Source organism: Sinocyclocheilus grahami, unplaced genomic scaffold, assembly GCF_001515645.1.
Source record: "Sinocyclocheilus grahami isolate Dianchi unplaced genomic scaffold, SAMN03320097.WGS_v1.1 scaffold76.1, whole genome shotgun sequence".
In the NCBI taxonomy this organism is placed as follows: domain Eukaryota; kingdom Metazoa; phylum Chordata; class Actinopteri; order Cypriniformes; family Cyprinidae; genus Sinocyclocheilus; species Sinocyclocheilus grahami.
This window is the reverse complement of record NW_015505255.1, coordinates 717,896-737,548: the sequence shown is the minus strand read 5'-3', so window position 1 is coordinate 737,548 and position 19,653 is coordinate 717,896. Positions and strand designations below refer to the sequence as shown.

At 36.7% G+C, this 19,653-nt stretch overlaps 1 protein-coding gene across 1 annotated transcript in view; it reads right to left on the bottom strand.

Moving 5' to 3' along the window:
- rras2 (RAS related 2) overlaps positions 1–19,306 on the bottom strand; it is a 37,612-nt gene extending 18,306 nt beyond the window's left edge. The window contains exons 1-2 of the mRNA XM_016273137.1: positions 19,114–19,306; positions 18,864–18,996 (exon numbers count right to left, since the gene is read on the bottom strand). Coding sequence (XP_016128623.1) covers positions 18,864–18,965 — 102 coding nt within the window. The 5' untranslated portion in view covers positions 18,966–18,996; positions 19,114–19,306. The remainder of the gene's footprint in view (positions 1–18,863; positions 18,997–19,113) is intronic.
- Between the last annotated feature and the right edge of the window lie 347 nt (positions 19,307–19,653).

Genomic DNA, 19,653 nt, shown 5'->3' with positions numbered 1-19,653 from the left:
TGTATGCAAATTTTGGCATAATGCATAAATTTGATAGGTGGAAACTCCAAAGTGCAATTCAAATTTCTGAAATGTGAATAAAAAGCATATGCTCACTTGAGGTACAACCTGTTGGTTTAGCAAGAAGATATGCGCATAAACTACAGTTTAAACACATTTACTGAATAAATTCTTAACTGTGCATCAAAAAATTCAACATATCATGTGACTGAGGAATTCACTAACAATTCGCTTAAGAAATCTGCCATCAATCAGTAATTTGAAGAGTGTTTTGTCTATATGTTCTAAATTGCAAGTAATTATAAATATTAATAAAACGTGACTTAATTTCATCATCTTAAAGGATGTAAAAATCTACAATTTATTACTTATTTACGATTATTATGATTTAATTATTACGATCACCAAACTGCAACTAAAATGTCTTAAATGTGTATGTTCATAATAATTATGTAGATAAAAGTTTGTTTGGTAAGACATGCACATAAAATGTGATAGAAACACATTTAGTGAACACATTCACTTTTTTTCAACACGCCTAAATGAATACCTCATGAGATCTTCGATAAATTACTAGCAAATATGTAGTTTGTCAAAACATTTTGCAAATAATATACCTTTAAAATAAAATCTTGCTTCAGTTATTAACATTAAAAGAAACATAAATTAATAATGTGTTACTTAATTTGATAAAAGAGGCCAGTGGTTACAACATCCATGTAGGGATGCAGCGATTAACCGTTTTTGCGATTTACCGCACTTTAAAACGTCACGGTTAATGAATCGTAAAGTGTCCGCTAAACCGAGTGTTTCTGTTACACGGAACAGAACTGTTGCAGCTTACGCAAAACGAAAACAAAGTTACACTAGCGGTGCACCAGTTTAAAATGACGTGCTTATCAGAGGCACGGAGGCTACTACATACATTAGATAAACTAAAAGTATCCTTCTTTCTTGGGGGGACTTCTAACTAGACACAGCATCTAAAAAACTGTGATCCTGATGCTGAAAAAAAAAAAAGTTACACATAATGCAATTACCAAAGATTGTGAGTCTGACTCATGTACACAGATCATTTAAATTGAAAAAATTGTGTAGACCGGACATCCTAGGTGAACCCATAAGTGTACCTGAGACGTATTGACATCCTTTTCTGCAAAACTGACTGTCCTAATTAGAAGCAAAATAACATGTTTGCTGTTGAACAGACAGAACTCAGATTTTTTTTAAATGACACTTGATTATAATTGAATAGCAGATATATATCAATAAGCAGATATTAAAGCAGATGTCAAATTTATGAATATGTTTTGGAGATGCTCAGCAGACTGCTTGACCTTCTTTCTTGGGGGGACTTCTAACTAGACACAGCATCTAAAAAAACTGTGATCCTGATGCTGAAAAAAAAAAAAAGTTACACATAATGCAATTACCAAAGATTGTGAGTCTGACTCATGTACACAGATCATTTAAATTGAAAAAATAGTGTAGACCGGACATCCTAGGTGAACCCATAAGTGTACCTGAGACGTATTGACATCCTTTTCTGCAAAACTGACTGTCCTAATTAGAAGCAAAATAACATGTTTGCTGTTGAACAGACTGAACTCAGATTTTTTTAAAATGAGACCTGATTATAATTGAATAGCAGATATATATCAATAAGCAGATATTAAAGCAGATGTCAAATTTATGAATATGTTTTGCGGGTCAGGTCCTGCATGCAAAACAAAAATATCAAATGTTTTGTTTGCTTATGCCAAACATTTATCAGAACCACTTGACATGTGTGCTCTTAGGCCAAGTGGTTCTAGTAGGCCACATGCTCTTGGGTCGTGAAGCAGGCTGTGAGACACACGTCCATCACCTGTTGAGGAGCTCTCCAGCCCCCTGCTTTCTATGCAACAGCTGCGCCGCTAATGAACTCAACTCGGCCGTCTAAACTGAACCTGTCTCGCTCGCTGACAACTGGTCTGCCCCTGTGAACTGGACCCCAGGCACCAGCAGACTGAGAAGATCTCCTGCAGTACAACGATACTTGTACTGCAGGACTGGATCATGTGTGACTTTATTATCTATTTTATTAAATGATTATACAAAAATATTCTCATTTATTGCTCTACAAAGGCCTTAAGCTGTTCATAGGAAACAGGATTATTAGAATCACTGAGCCTGGATTCCTGAAATCCTCAGTCCCTGTCTACTCCGACAATGTGAATGAATTTCAGGAAACCGTGGCATTGGATTACCGTCACAGTTTGAACTCTAACAGTAAACCGCTAACAGAAAAACTATACACCACAAAATAGGTTTCCATCCGCATATTTGTATGCAAATTTTGGCATAATGCATAAATTTGATAGGTGGAAACTCCAAAGTGCAATTCAAATTTCTGAAATGTGAATAAAAAGCATATGCTCACTTGAGGTACAACCTGTTGGTTTAGCAAGAAGATATGCGCATAAACTACAGTTTAAACACATTTACTGAATAAATTCTTAACTGTGCATCAAAAAATTCAACATATCATGTGACTGAGGAATTCACTAACAATTCGCTTAAGAAATCTGCCATCAATCAGTAATTTGAAGAGTGTTTTGTCTATATGTTCTAAATTGCAAGTAATTATAAATATTAATAAAACGTGACTTAATTTCATCATCTTAAAGGATGTAAAAATCTACAATTTATTACTTATTTACGATTATTATGATTTAATTATTACGATCACCAAACTGCAACTAAAATGTCTTAAATGTGTATGTTCATAATAATTATGTAGATAAAAGTTTGTTTGGTAAGACATGCACAAAATGTGATAGAAACACATTTAGTGAACACATTCACTTTTTTTCAACACGCCTAAATGAATACCTCATGAGATCTTCGATAAATTACTAGCAAATATGTAGTTTGTCAAAACATTTTGCAAATAATATACCTTTAAAATAAAATCTTGCTTCAGTTATTAACATTAAAAGAAACATAAATTAATAATGTGTTACTTAATTTGATAAAAGAGGCCAGTGGTTACAACATCCATGTAGGGATGCAGCGATTAACCGTTTTTGCGATTTACCGCACTTTAAAACGTCACGGTTAATGAATCGTAAAGTGTCCGCTAAACCGAGTGTTTCTGTTACACGGAACGGAACTGTTGCAGCTTACGCAAAACGAAAACAAAGTTACACTAGCGGTGCACCAGTTTAAAATGACGTGCTTATCAGAGGCACGGAGGCTACTACATACATTAGATAAACTATGACAGAGGAACCAAACAGCGAAGCTTTATTTCCACCAGAGAAATGCCTGAAGACGATAGTGTGGGACCATTTTGGGTATGCCAAGAATGACCAGGGTGTCATTTAAATATTGCTGTAAAAAACTGCTGCTAAAGAGCGAATACATAAGGGATAATGCACGGCTAGGTGTACATTGAACGATTTTAATGCACGACGTGCATTTTCATTTCATGCTGACTTTAAATAGGTTAGAAAAGTCTTCTTTGTAAGATCGGATGGTGGTCTGCATGCTGTGCCACAGCTGAAGGTGATAATGGTGCATGCTGGGCTGGGGCTGAGGGGAGTGGGTGGCTCATACTGGGCTAGACCAGGAGGACAGGGTGAGTTATGCATGCATACTGAGGGCACATGAGGAATGCAGGGAAGGGGGGCTGATTCGCTGGCCAGACTTCCGGGGGAAGGCGCCATGAGTTCAGTGACTCACAGAGCAGCTGAACTGTAACTTCATCAAAGCCCACTATAAAGCCACTGACCCCGTGGCACGTGCCTGTATGGAAAATCATCAGGGCAGGCAATGCCAAAAGGCTTAAACATTGCTCCGCAGCACAATGACATAAAGACCGAAAGAGAATGGGGGGGGTTGAGCAACTGCAATTGTTTGGGAGTGTGATATCAGGTCAGCACTTTCATAATGTCCCTCCTGCGTGTGACTGTTCCACACTTGCTGCCACAATAAAGTCTTGCATTGTTACCCACCCAGCTTCAGAGAGCAAATAACTTTTCGGCCAGCTTGCAAAAATAGACAACATTATTTAAGCAGAATATTTTTTAAATGTTTCTGAAAGAAGCTTCTTATTCTCACCAAGGCTGCAATTTAAAAAATACAGTAAAAACAGTAATATTGTAAAATATAAAACAATTATTAAAATGCATTATTACAATTAAAAAGAATTGTTTTATATTTTAATACATTTTAAAAGGGAATTTATTCATGTGGTGGCAAACCTTTTGAGCAGCCAATCCTTCAGTTTTCAGTGTCACATGACCCTTTACAATCTTGTGCTCAAGAAATCAATTCTTCTTATTAATGTTGAAAACAGTAGCTCTGCTTAATATTTTTGTGAAAATAGTGATTCTTTGATTAATTAAAAGTTCAAAACCATTTATTTGAAACAGAAATCGTTAGTAATATCATAAATGTCGTTATTGTCTCTTTTGATCAATTTAATGTGTCCTTCTTGAATAAAAGTATCCTTCTTTCTTGGGGGGACTTCTAACTAGACACAGCATCTAAAAAAACTGTGATCCTGATGCTGAAAAAAAAAAAAAGTTACACATAATGCAATTACCAAAGATTGTGAGTCTGACTCATGTACACAGATCATTTAAATTGAAAAAATAGTGTAGACCGGACATCCTAGGTGAACCCATAAGTGTACCTGAGACGTATTGACATCCTTTTCTGCAAAACTGACTGTCCTAATTAGAAGCAAAATAACATGTTTGCTGTTGAACAGACTGAACTCAGATTTTTTTAAAATGAGACCTGATTATAATTGAATAGCAGATATATATCAATAAGCAGATATTAAAGCAGATGTCAAATTTATGAATATGTTTTGCAGATGCTCAGCAGACTGCTTGACATGACCGATCTCCTTTTATTCTCCTCGTTTATATCAATTATACCTGATATATGATTGGCGTATTAGAAATACAAATTTTTAGTCTCTGTGGAAGAAAACAAACATACATAACTTAACACAATTCCAAGAAAAGCAAGAGTATTGTTTAACTTCAAAATCCTCTCAGCATGCAAACTCAACAGATTGTATGTTTGTTACGCAATGGAAATTTTGTTTTTTGTTCTAGGGGGTAAAAAAGGGTGTGGATAATTTTCAGAGCACAGCGTAAAGCAGACAAGGTGTGAGCCACGATTCAGTCAATAGATGTTCATCCAGCAGTTAGCACAAGTAAACAGGATACCTCAGAAGAACGCGAGCCACATAAAAGCCACAGAAGTTAACGAAAGAGGCAGTATGCGAGGGAGAGATGTGTGTGAGCGCCACTCAACAAACATCAGACAAACACAGACGCACAGCCTAGATACCCTCCCCCTCTTGTGAAGAGTCACACTCCTCTCCTTCAAACACACACACACACACACACACACACACACATGCTCAAAACACATGTAACCAAAACTTACCACTTCTGCAAACTGCTACTCTAACCAGTGCAGAGCTGTGTTTTCAGTAGCGACGCAAATCAGAAAAGAGTGACTTCATTTAAATGAGGGCTGAAAAACATCCGAGAGGTGTATTATTAGATGAGCCGGGCGTGTGTAACCTACAATAGACGGGCAAGTAAATGAGGTACGCCGTGTGCTCCATTTCGGATGATGAGGTGTAGTCTCCTGAGACACCGCGATGAATTGGCCTGTCGCTGTGCTTTATTAAAGAACCGGATAAGTCAGCACAGCAGTGGATAAGCTACAGCTGGGACGAAGCGTAACCCCTCTAAGAAGTTTATGCTTACAGCATCTGCCTACTGTGCTAGTTGGAATCAATGGGTTTCCGCAAGGAGGTTCATGGAGAGGCGTGTGGGCCTCCTACTCGATTTATACAAAGCAAAGGCCAAATGTAGAAGTTCCTGGCTCTGATCTGATCGAGGTTCTATTCCTTAAAGAGGTCACGTCATATATTCTTATGATTTAATTTTTCCACTGAGGTCAACTTAAGTTATTTATGCCCAAAACAGTCATATTTAATTTTTAAATTAATTAATTTTAATTTTTTATTTTCTTTTCCACCCTCTCTCTCTGGCGTTAAGAATTAAACAGCATTTTGTTGGTGGTTCGCATGTGACATGAGCAGCAGATTGCTGTGGTCTAATCCTCAAAAACCATTTTGTGGGTTTTATTATCATGACTATGACCAATGTCATTTATGTCAAATGCCATTTATATATATTTTTTACATATATATTTATATGTATTTTCTTTTTAAGAAAACGAATTTATTCTGCAAGGATGTATTAAATTGATCAAAAGTGATGCATTAAATTGATCAAAGACTGTTACAAAACATTCTATTTCAAATAAATGCTGTTCTTTTGAACATGTTCAACGAATCCTGAAACGTCGTGTGAATCACTGTTTGTACAACAATATTAAGTAGCACAAATGTTTTCAACACTGATTATACTAAGTAGGGATGCACCGAAATGAAAATTCTTGGCCGAATTTGAAACTGAACAAAATGAAACACTGGGCCGAGGGCCGAATACCGAACACGGTTTTTCACATTTTTTTCCCCATGTATTTTGCCAATTTTGTTCACCATTGCATAAAATTAAAAAGCCAAAATGTGCTTTTTACGGTTTTGTCTTACTTTTCAAAGAAAAAATCAATTAAAAAAATACAAATTTTAAAATATACTTAACACTGAACATTTTTTTAACATTCTTGCAGACATTAGGGCTGGGCGATATGGCCAAAAAATTATTTTAGTGTTTACGATTAGGGCTGTCACGATTATGAAATTTGGATGACAATTAGTTGTCTAAAAATAGTCACCGTTATTGCAATTAATTGTCTGTTTTAGGTAGGGTTGGGTACTGAAACCCGGTACCAATGCAACCGGTATGTACTAGAACCGAATCAGAACGCAGATTTCGGTGCCATGCCTGAGCTATCGATTGAACTATTTGTCCTCAAGTTCTCTGAAACGGACGTAAGAAGCATCATCACCGGCACCGCACATTAAAAAAAAATTTCCGACTGAGAAAATACTTGTGAACTCAAGTCGGAAAGCTTTAATAATACAAATCCAACACATCTTTGTAGTAACGAGCGTGTCCATGTTGTTTTCGCATTCCGACTTAAAAGCACAACTCGGGAAATGAGAGCATCCGAGGAGCGCGTGAATGCAGTAATTACACTTGCTCTGATGGCAGCAGGTAGCCTTCCGTTAACTAAGCTAAACATGCTTAAATTAAAATGCCTAAAGCTAAACCTCCCTTGTATTCACATTTCTAAACCTGTTGTCCAACAAAAGAGAGCATTATAACCTTTTTACTCCACAACACCAGTCAAATGCTTCCTTTTGTGATCTGATGTGGCTTCTTGTCACAGAAAATATGTTCCATAGGCTACTTAAAAAAAAACAACAACATTGATTAGCAATGGATTATAAATATACTTAATTTATAATTTGGCTTGAATAAAACAGATGAACTATGTTGTCGCAGTCGAGTGTTTATTGTCTTTGTTTTATCATTCAAAACGTTTATATGTTCTGTTTACTCTTTAACTTACAGCTATAATAGCCATGCCTTTGTCCATATAAGGGATTTCCTGAGTTTCGCTACTTCTATGACTGGATATGTGGATTTTCTGTGCGAGGGCGCTCTCTGGCGTCCAGTATGAATGAAACAGACATCATGTGTTTATAGTGGTAATGGCCAATTCATAATTTTTTGGGGAATTTTTATATATTCATTTTTTTAATAAGTATGGGTTCAGGCACCGGAACCGTTTTAAAAGTATCGATTTGGAACCGATATCGAAAAAAAAAAAAACGATACCCAACCCTAGTTTTAGGGCTTTGGCGATTATGCCGATTATCAGGATTAATTGTCTGTTTTTTATGACTTTAATTATATAATTGTGATTAATTTAAGGGTTCAGTAAATAATTAGGGATGCATCGATCCGATACTCCGTATTGGTATCGGCTCCGATACTGCCATTTTCTGCCGGATCGGGTATCGGTCAGACGAGACCGATCCAAATCTGATATTATGCGTATACTATGCTGTGTTATTGTTAAGCCCCACGAAAGGCACAAAAACATTATAAAGCATCATAAAGTTTTCGTACACTATATATTTAGTGTTCTTAAGCCGTTCCATATTTTAATGTGAAGTATAGATGAATATTTAAGTCAGGTTCGCGTAAACTCTTTTCCCCGCTGCGTCTGTCATCCTCCATTCAGCATTCAAACTGCGTGTCGCGTTCGGTTACTACAGTCAAAATGATGAAACTCTCTTCAAGAGCGCACAATAACCGAGACTTAAAACTGATAAAAGAAAAGGCTCAATAAAATATCGCACAGATATAATACACTACGCAGCTTCCCTTTTTTATGAGGAGCTCTGCGCTGTGCCTATGTGTTGCAAGTGCATCATTCTGCGCACGGGATGCACATAAGTGCATTGTGCCACTCTGTATTGGAGCCATACCCTTTCGTATTATAATTTTGCGCAATGAAAGATTATTAATAGCCTTTTTTGTTCTGTTCTATCTATCATATATTGCTGCCTTCATTACTGTGCTGTACATTTAAAAGAAAGTTTATATTATTTTGCATATATATATATATATATATATATATATATATATATATATATATATATATATATATATATGAATGTATTTTACAACGATACAAAGAGCAATGTGTAACATTTTACCATATTTAGTAAAACACTTATTAACTTTTATTTGTTCCCCACTAAATAATGTTGTTTCACTAAATGGTTAGTTCAGTTTAATGTTTTTATAAAATTATTGTGCACCCATGATTTTTCTAGAATAAGATTTGCTGCTGAATTATCCACTAACCTAGTTTATAATAGTATTTTTTGTCATAGATTATGATTATATATTTTTTCATTTGTTATTTTTCATTAAAATGAAGTTGTCTATATTTAGCAGATTGTGTTTAACACACACAAGAGTGATGATCAGGTCAACACACAGAAGTATAGAAATTCTACATTGATTAAAAAAAAAAAAAAACTGTGCTGGGATCGGATCGGATCGGATCGGAATTGGCCGATACTCAGAATTTCTGGTATCGTATTGGATCGGTTCTGAAAAAAAATGGTATCGTTGCATCCCTATAAATAATTATGATGTTATATTTTAATCTTTTTTTAGTTATTATTTTGCAGTGTAAGATTACATAGAGTATTCCAAATTCTAAGAATCGGCCAATACCGATCCCACACCATTTTTTTTTCTACACCACTACAGAATATCAATTCTGTGTTTGTGGAACTAATGGTCACTCTTAGAGTGTGTTAAAAATGTAAAAGATTGGATGACCAATAATTTTCTCCTATTAAATTCGGATAAGACAGAGATATTACTTATTGGACCAAAAAAAAAAAACAGTACACAGAATCTCTTGGATTACAATTTACAACTAGATGGATGTACGGTTACTTCCTCTACAGTCAAAAATCTGGGTGTTATATTAGACAGCAACTCTTTTGAAAATCATATTTCCCATGTTACAAAAACAGCATTCTTCCATCTTAGAAACATTGTCAAGCTACGAAACATGTTACCTGTTTCTGATGCAGAAAAGCTAGTTCATGCATTCATGACCTCTAGACTGGACTATTGTAATGCACTGCTAGGTGGTTGTCCTGCATCTTCAATAAACAAGCTACAGGTGGTCCAAAATACAGTGGCTAGAGTCCTTACCAGGTCAAGAAAATATGATCATATTACCTCAATCTTACAGTCTCTGCACTGGCTACGTAATAAGTTCCGTATCAGTTACAAAATATTATTACTTACCTACAAGGCCCTTAATGGTTTAGCTCCTGCGTACCTAACTAGTCTTCTACCACGCTACAATCCATCACGCTCCCTAAGGTCGCAAAACTCTGGACTTTTGGTAGTACCTAGGAAAGCAAAGTCCACTAAAGGAGGTAGAGCTTTTTTGCATTTGGCTCCCAAACTCTGGAATAGCCTTTCTGATAACGTTCGGGGTTCAGACACACTCTCTCTGTTTAAATCTAGATTAAAGACACATCTCTTTGGCCAAGCATTCAAATAATGCATCTCATAATCTTGTACTGCAGTTATATCTGATCAAATGCGCATTATTATTCTAAACATATAATAATTGCTGTTAATAGTGTTCATCATCTGTTTGATTACATCTTTAATTGATTTTTCAATACATTTCTGCCATATGTACATTAACTGACAGTCACCACTAATAAGCTACTACTAAATATACTGTAGAAACGTAATTTTCTGTAAAGCTGCTTTGCAACGATTTGTATCGTGAAAAGCGCTATACAAATAAACTTGAATTGAATTCAAAATCTTTTAGAACATTATACATTTCTTTTGCATCCTTGAATAACACTATTCATTTCTTTCACAAAAAAAAAAAAAATCTTACTGACCCCAAACTTTTTAATGGTAGTATTTATGGGAAAGTACTTGTAAAATTTGGAGGTCCTTCCTCTTCCTCCTATAACAGTACCATGTTTATCAGTACATTGTGTGTGTTTATCAGTACAGCAGTGTGAGAAATCAACAGGTGAGTCTGCAGGAAGAAAACAACATCTCTACTCTCACGTTACCTGCTTCACACAGCCTCCCACACACAGTCTTTCACACTTACTACGGTCAAACCCATTGTGAAAATGTAATGATTTCTTTAAAGGCAAAGTTTATGTACAAAATTCAATTAACTTTTAAGTCTTTATTTCACTGATAGTTTTCCCCTCAACTAGATCAGTGGTTTGAGGTAAAATACACGTGCAAAAAAAGACCTTTACGTTCTCTGAATGCTCCAAACGATCGGCCACTGCACGATCAGAACCAGCTGATAATCACTTCCACTGATTCGATATATGATCGCCCATCTTGTCGATCACAGTGTTATGACACAGAAGATGTGAATGTGTATGGCAAATATGACAAAACTCAGCCGTGTCTCAGTCTCCACCTGGCTAGAGTAAAATACTAATGCAGTTACAAGGTGTGTGTAATTCAAGCTACTATAACTCCCGATCAATCGGCTGCTCTTCAGTCTGCATACATGTGCTGCTTTACTTCCACTCTTGACTGCACTCCTCCTTCCCACAAACAGGTCATCTTCTTTAAAGCTCCAAGTGAAGAGTTGCCAGATATTTTTATAAAAGCAACCTGGTCTAATATACACAACTACCCCCAGATACTGTGCCAGGGTAAGTGAAAACAAACCCTTAAAATTGCAATATAATAAGCAGGCATGGCAAAACTGTACCAGAAAAACAAACATAAGATCAATATCCTACAAAATTAAAAGACAGGAAACATAAATTATAACTAAAATAGCTGAATATAAAATAGTTGGTGCTTAAGAAAAATGTATTAGTAGTATCAGTGTTGAAAAGAGTGCTGCTTAATATTTTGTGGAAATTGTGATACATTTGTATTCTTTTATTAACAAAAAGTTCAAAAGAAAAGCATTTAGTTAAAACAAATGTTTGGTAACAATGTTTGATGAATTAAATGTGTCTTTGCTAAACAAAACTATTCATTAAAAAATTTTGTCATTTTAAACTATTTATTATAGCTTCCCGTTTGACAGTGACATATTAGCAATACAAACTGTCTTCCATGATCCTTTAAGTCAGAATACTGCTGTTTCTGCTTTCCCTCAACACAGTATAGGTCTTGTTTGAAGCTAAAACACCAAGGTCTGACCATGCTGCAGGCGTAAGGAAACAGCGCTGCAGGGAGTCCGTTCTCCCAGAAATGAGAGCCAGCGATAAGAGCTAATATTAGCTAACATGTGATCGTGCCTTCAACAGCGCCATGCTACGCTTAGTGTACTCTGAGACCATCTGAAGCGATAAAAAGGTCAGTGAGGCCTGCGATGATTTCACTTTCACACTTTTGCTAATGAGGAACAGACGTTACTCACAAGAAGCTCGGCTGACAACTAACAATCAAGGAAAACCAATGATTTTCTAGCCGCTTTAAATCACAGCACAAACTACACCAACTCCACCTTTTTAAAAGTTACAAATAAAAAACTAAAACTATACCAGGTAGATGTATTATTTAATATTATTATTAATAATGCAATTATAATTCATATCTATGGCACAAAGTTAAAATAGTCAACAATTATTTTGTATTATTAACATTCATTTAAAGCAAAAAAGGAAATCTGCTACTACATAATATTTGCACAAAACTCCATGAAATGCCATACTTATAATTCACAGCTTGGGTTGCATCACAATGACGTCAACTAATCCATTTCGGTCTGAGTCACATGCCTGACTGGCGCTGATCATGTCCCATGTCATGACGCTAGTTTGAGATCAACCAGTCTGCTTTTGTAGTGAAGTCATCCTTGTGGCACTGTGTGTAGCAGTCAAGCAAAGTAATGCATCACTGCAGTATCTTCAACCAAATTTTGACAGCAATCAATTATGTTTTCTGACAGCGTAACTAACGAAGAATGTCACGCATGCACCTAACATTCTGTTGCAAAGCGGTGTGAGTTAGGAGGCTGCGCATACTTTCCCATGCACATCCAGGAGGTCCACAGAGACCGAGCAGGAGTGGAGGGACTTCCTCTTTCAGAGGTCGGATTCTGGCTTCTCCATGGTCATTAACCCAACATGAAACCTCCCTGAGTAACACACATCTGAATGGGAAAGCCTGGAGTCAGAAACAGCTGGGCTGCGCTTTCTCACTGGCAAAGATTTCTAGAAACACTCCGAGAGGAATGGTCTTCCATGGTTTTCTTTGGACTACTCTCGTTTCTACCCCGTTTCAGATAGCATACACACTTAAAAACTTTGCTGAAGTGTGTTAGGTTGATGTATAAATGTAGTCTGATTTGCATTACTATCTGAAGGTGTTTTATTCAGTATGCTAGTAACAGAGCATGATGAATTGATGTCAACAAATGTTGATTATTAAGCTCAAATGTGGCACTGCCAGCAGCAGTTAAGCATTAGTAGAAATCACAAGGGTATAAGGTGATCAAGCATATTAATCCACTTGAATTCCTCTCTTGCTAATGCTTGCAAAAATATGGACAAAGAAAGCAATATTTCAGCAAGTCTATGATCAAACTGGTTTATGGGGAGAAGACTGTGACACACAGAAAAAAAACACAGCAATCTGGCATGATTGAAACGAAGATACAACACTACTATGATAAAGAAAGCAATTAAAGAGAAAACACCTATTCTGATATTGATCTGCTGCTTTAAGCAGATCAGACTGATTCAGTGGAAACATCAATTGTATGTCGCTGCTTTTAAATCCAACAAATATACTTTTAATATCTAAGTTCACACTATAAATTAATTAGCTACTGACAAGCTTGTTGCACACTCACCCTAACATTTATCATTGGGTTTCTTCGCCAAGATAAAATAGTTGAACGTATACCAAAAAGATAAGAAATTCTGATTTCCTATGAAATGTTCATCACAAAAACAAATCAGCTTCCTCAGGCATGTAACTACATTTTTTTGAATTACGCCCAAAATGGTTCATTGACGTGTTGCCAGTCGCGCCAAGTTATTTAACACCGTTACCCTGTAATCTGCTGTAATGTAGCTGCCTTGCTAAAAGTTCATTGGGACAAACTATGAGAGATGAGACAACTTTACGAGAGACAGATTTAGACTGTGTCTCAAAACTCTAGTCAGTTGTCTAGAGTTGTCTCTTACCTAGACACCATTTTGGGGCATCACAGGCACATAGGTCACCTAAAATAAAATGATTTATTGTTTTCTTGTCTTGTGAGTACTGAAACAAAACAGACTACAAAACTGGAAAAAATAGTGGTGACAATGTGTTTCCCCTGCCATTATATTAGGGGGGCAGCCCGCCCCCCCAACATCATATCATACACACACAGAAATGTAAAGGTATTCACGGCAACCTGTCAAAATAAAAGTTTGGTTTAACTTGAGGGCATTGGCAGAAATATATTACTATTGTTCAGTAGAATCCACGTAACAGGCTGCTACTACTAAAATTATTAAAACCTTATTTTTAAGGAATAATCATACAATATTTCTTCAATGTTTTAATTGTAATATTAAATGACCTTTACTTTCCAAAAAATTAAATTTGTTTAATTTTCATTACTTAAAAGATTAAATTAATGCCGCCCCCCCAACATCATATCATACACACACAGAAATGTAAAGGTATTCACGGCAACCTGTCAAAATAAAAGTTTGGTTTAACTTGAGGGCATTGGCAGAAATATATTACTATTGTTCAGTAGAATGCACGTAACAGGCTGCTACTACTAAAATTATTAAAACCTTATTTTTAAGGAATAATCATACAATATTTCTTCAATGTTTTAATTGTAATATTAAATGACCTTTACTTTCCAAAAAATAAAATTTGTTTAATTTTCATTACTTAAAAGATTAAATTAATGTTTATGCCTTAAAAAATTTTAAATACACAACACAGAATTTCTGAGCAAAAAATCATAAGGCTATTGTAAGAATAAATGAAACTTGTTTTTATGCTTTCAAATAATTAGACTTGAATTATTAGAATTTGGTTACAATAAAACATAAGGTTGGAAAAAATAAAACATTTCATAGGGCCCTAAACATGTAATATTTGTTAAACTTTTAATAAATTGATGTTAAATTGTTTAAGTTTCATGATTTGAATTAATTAGACATGCATTTTGACTAATACAATTTTATTTAACCATTAAAAAGGAGTCCATAAATTTTTTTTTTTTTAAACGCCGTACACCTAGGGGAAACACTGCGAAAATCTGACTTTTCCAGGTTTTAAAGGGGTCATATGATACGATTTCAAGTTTTCCTTTCTCTTTTTGGAGTGTTACAAGCTGTTCGTGAATAGATAAGATCCCTAAAGTTGCAAATACTAAAGTCTCAAACCCAAAGAGATATTCTTTATAAAAGTTAAGACTGATCCAATCCCTCCTAAAACGCCTCGTTCTAACACGCCCCCACATGTCTACATCACAATGTGGGAAGATTGGCATAACACCGCCCAAATGTTCACGCAAAGAAAGAAGGCATAACTTTATTGTTGCTGCCACCACCGCCGCCATGTTGTGAAGACGCTGTGTGTTTCGTTGCGAAAGCAAAACTACTTTGTTTGGCCTTCCAAAAGAGGACACGACTAGAAATCGGTGGTTAAGTTGTATTTACAACACTGTTCCAGAACAGTTCAAACCAGCGCAAGCTGTGCATTTTATGGAGGACTGTTTCCTGGGAGAGTAGACTACAATGCCGGCTGTTCTGACTCACAGTCTGTAAGTACATTTTCATATTTAAAGATATTGCCACTAATGATTCAAGGGCTGCACGATATATCGTATGCGATATTTAATGCACATCTTGTCAGTAAAGCCGGTTCTGTAATCAGCAGTAAATCTCCATCACGTGCGTGTTTTCACATGGAGCAGCATTTACTACACAGAGCCGTTGTTCACTGACAAGATGCGCAAAACCACAATCATATTTTGCGCAGCTTGGCTCTGTGTAGTTAATGCTGCTCAATGTGAAAGCACGCACGTGATGGAGATTTACCGCTGATTACAGAACTGGCTTTACTGACAAGAAGTGCATTAAATATCGCATGCGATTTATCGTGCAGCCCTAATTCAAACGCCAGTTTTGAGCAGTGTAGAGTAGCGCTTGTTGTTTGTCATTTCTCTGATCATAAATGCAGACTTTGTTTTATGTTTACGCGGTGCAATGCAACGCAATGCGTAAAAAGACAGTATAAGTCATTATAATCCGTAATTATGTGTCCACTGGATGCAAAAAATGCCTCGTTTATAATGGGTGTTATTGATTTTGTCTCGTCACACCGGGACACAGCATCACAGTATGGTAAGGGGCATAACATTTCCATCACACACATGAGGTACTCGGCCAATCACAACGCACTGGATAGCTGCCCAATCAGAGCACACCTCGCTTTTCAGACCGATGAGCTTTGTAAAAATCGTAAGAAAGGCGGGGTAGAGAGGAGAAACAATAATGTACAGCATGTGTAAAATAATGTGTTTTTTGAACCTTAAACCACATAAACACATTTCATTACACCAAATACACAAAATAACGTTCTTTTAGCAACATCATATGACCTCTTTAAGTGCTACAATCAGGTCCCCAGTGCACCTACCAGCCAAGGAAATGTGAAAAAGATTAACCCAGTAACTTTGTTTTGGGAAGCCTTTTTCTGCAAGCGTCTGAGAAAACAAGCATGTCTGATTTCGCTCCCTTGGTGATGTGGCAAAGGGATCTCATTATAATATTACCGCCCCTTAATCTGTAAATTTACACCCACGGCGCCGTTATTGTGTTTTCGCAAACGACAACGGTGTACTAGTTCTAATGCCATGGCGAAAGTTTTAGCAAAACATGCTAACTGTTCTGTCTTTGGCTGTACAGATGAGCACAGAACTCTATTTACAGTTCCAGCCTCAGAGGAGACAACAGAGCAGTGGATCTATTGATTTATTTAATGTATATTGCTGCTGCCACACAGAAATAAAATAAACATGCAATTTTTTTTCCCAGCTGTTTACCTTCAGACATAACCGACTGTTTTTTGTAACTCGTGTGTGTTTTTAACGTAAACTTGTGTGTGAATGAAAAAGATTAACCCAGTAACTTTGTTTTGGGAAGCCTTTTTCTGCAAGCGTCTGAGAAAACAAGCATGTCTGATTTCGCTCCCTTGGTGATGTGGCAAAGGGATCTCATTATAATATTACCGCCCCTTAATCTGTAAATTTACACCCACGGCGCCGTTATTGTGTTTTCGCAAACGACAATGGTGTACTAGTTCTAATGCCATGGCGAAAGTTTTAGCAAAACATGCTAACTGTTCTGTCTTTGGCTGTACAGATGAGCACAGAACTCTATTTACAGTTCCAGCCTCAGAGGAGACAACAGAGCAGTGGATCTATTGATTTATTTAATGTATATTGCTGCTGCCACACAGAAATAAAATAAACATGCAATTTTTTTTCCCAGCTGTTTACCTTCAGACATAACCGACTGTTTTTTGTAACTCGTGTGTGTTTTTAACGTAAACTTGTGTGTGAATGAGAACTCAGTTAGTACTCACATGCTGTGACAGCCGCTTTCTGTCCGTGTGCTTCGGATGTGTGCTCTCAGAAAACCGTAGGTCAGAAGTTTAAACTCATATAGTTTAAAACGCATGATTTCAGCGCGATAAACATGATAATCAGAACCAAAACAGATGTTTTTAGCAGGTCCGAGCTGTAATGGCACAGCTCTATTCTGGAAAAAGGGGCGGGGAGCAGCAGCTCATTTGCATTTAAAGAGACAGGCCCGAAAAACAGTGTGTTTCTGCTTCCACTCAAAATAGGCATTTTCAAAATTATATAATAAATGATCTGTGGAGTATTCTGAGCTGAAACTTCACTGACACATTCTGGGGTCACCAGAGATTTATATTAAATATTGTAAAAATGGGCATAATAAGTCTCCTTTAATGCAACATAATTATTTTTATAATTATTAAGCTTCAAACCGTTTTTCGGCTCCAACTTCTGAACTGTCACCACAGCCAGACAGAAGACCTTACAATGTTGTTGACCGCTTATGATATTCACACAACAATCATGTTTCGCATATCACATGAAATGCAGAAGCCATTTTGTTTTTCTTATGTTGCTAACTACTAACATGACTTAGCCTACTTAAACTTTGGGAAAACATCTAAAAATCCTAATCAATTGATTTATTATTTTAACAATGGAGTTAAGATATAATAATTGAACAAAGAAAATATAAGCATAATTAATTTTTTTAAATGCTAAAAACACAACCTGTTCCTTCTACTAAGACATAGCAGTAATATTTCAGATATATACATATTTATATGTTTACTTTCTTAAAGTTTAATAGATTTCTATCAGTACATGAGGTACTGATTAATGTAATTAACTGTCTGAGACTAATGTAATGTCATAGATAAAATTAAGCGAAATTATACATTTGTGTTATGAACATTCTATTTACCCTTTATGGTTAATTGTGATGTGAATATGTTGCCATTTTGATAACTAAGCAGGTAACGTTGCAATACAAGTTTTGTCCCATGTCTCAAGAATGAGTGTAACAATAACTGAACCTGTTACTGCAGTTTTTACTATAATAACCTGGCATTAACCACCCATTTCCTCAACAACTAAAATGACATAATGATTCTGAAAACAACTTCTTACACTAGAAATGTCATTTTCATTAGCACAGATTTGGCAGAAGAAACACTAACTACAGCAACTATGGGATCCTGGCAGAAACATTTCTAAGGGACTAGTCAAAAGGGGGGGGGGACTTGTGTCAATATTGTTTTACATACTGTTGCATAACTTTGTTATGCAGTCTTTAAATATATTCCTAGTCACTACATAGCCTTTGAAACTCCAAACAAACAGCTCAAGTATTTCAATCGCCTGCTATGGTTATTAATTTGGTTTAACTCAGTCTAATAAGCAACAGTTTACGAAAGTGTTTCTCATGCCTATGAACTATATACAGCACTTTCGCTACAGAGTTTTAACTCTTACTACATGCATTAACTCCTACATTTCTGCTTATATGTCTGTTTTTACGTTTAAGCAGTAATTTTCTTAAATAAAGGCGGGGAGTTAAAGTGACGCAGGCCTCGTTTGGATTCCTGAACCCCCTTTTCCGCTTATGGGGTCCCCATTTCTGTGAGCAAGATCCACCCATATCTCCTAAACACCCTCACATCTTTTTAAAGGGCCGAAAAGCACCGAAAAGATTCCGACATCTATCCGCTTACCTGGATAAACTGGATGGTTAATGCTGATTTTCCGACGCCTCCACCTCCAACGACCACCAGGCGATATTTCTCCTGCACTGAGCCGTCCTTCCAGCCAGCCATCGGGGACACACTGCTGCTCTCGCTCCGCTGTCTAAACACACGCACACCGAGACACTTTACTCTGTGACAGGCCTTCAAATGGAGAAATGCAGCGGAAAAAATACAATACGGTGTTTAGGCGATATGTGAACTCAGTGGTAATCCGTACAAGAGGAGAAAAGTACGACCACAGTCTGTGGGAAATGCGTTCACTGCTGCCTCAAGTCCATACGCACTCGCCTAAATCGCTACCAGGCACTGACTGCCTGTGCTGCCTGCAAGATGAGGGGAAGATAGGGCTAATCAATCCAGCCAGTACACGCGGCAGGCGCTAGGGGGCGCAGACTGCTACTCCCGCCGGTATGTCTTGGTTTGAAACTCATCATGCGAATGTATCATTGATCTGTTACTAAATATCCGGAATTGCGAAGTAAACGTTGAAGTCTGCCACTGACACCCATATTGTCCCACTCAGTGTCTATGGTGGTCCTGGGCTATCTTATGGTCACTCACTGTTGAATGTCAGTCTGAAAAATACCAAAAAAAAACTCTAAAACGAGCCAAGGCTGGGAGACCAGTTACGACCAGCAAACCATCTTAGGCTGGTTTGCTAAATGTACATTTGAAATCGTCTCAATCAGTGGTTCTCAACCAGAGCACTGGAGCCCACTAGGGGGCTCGCACAAGTCCAAGGGTTAAAAATACTACA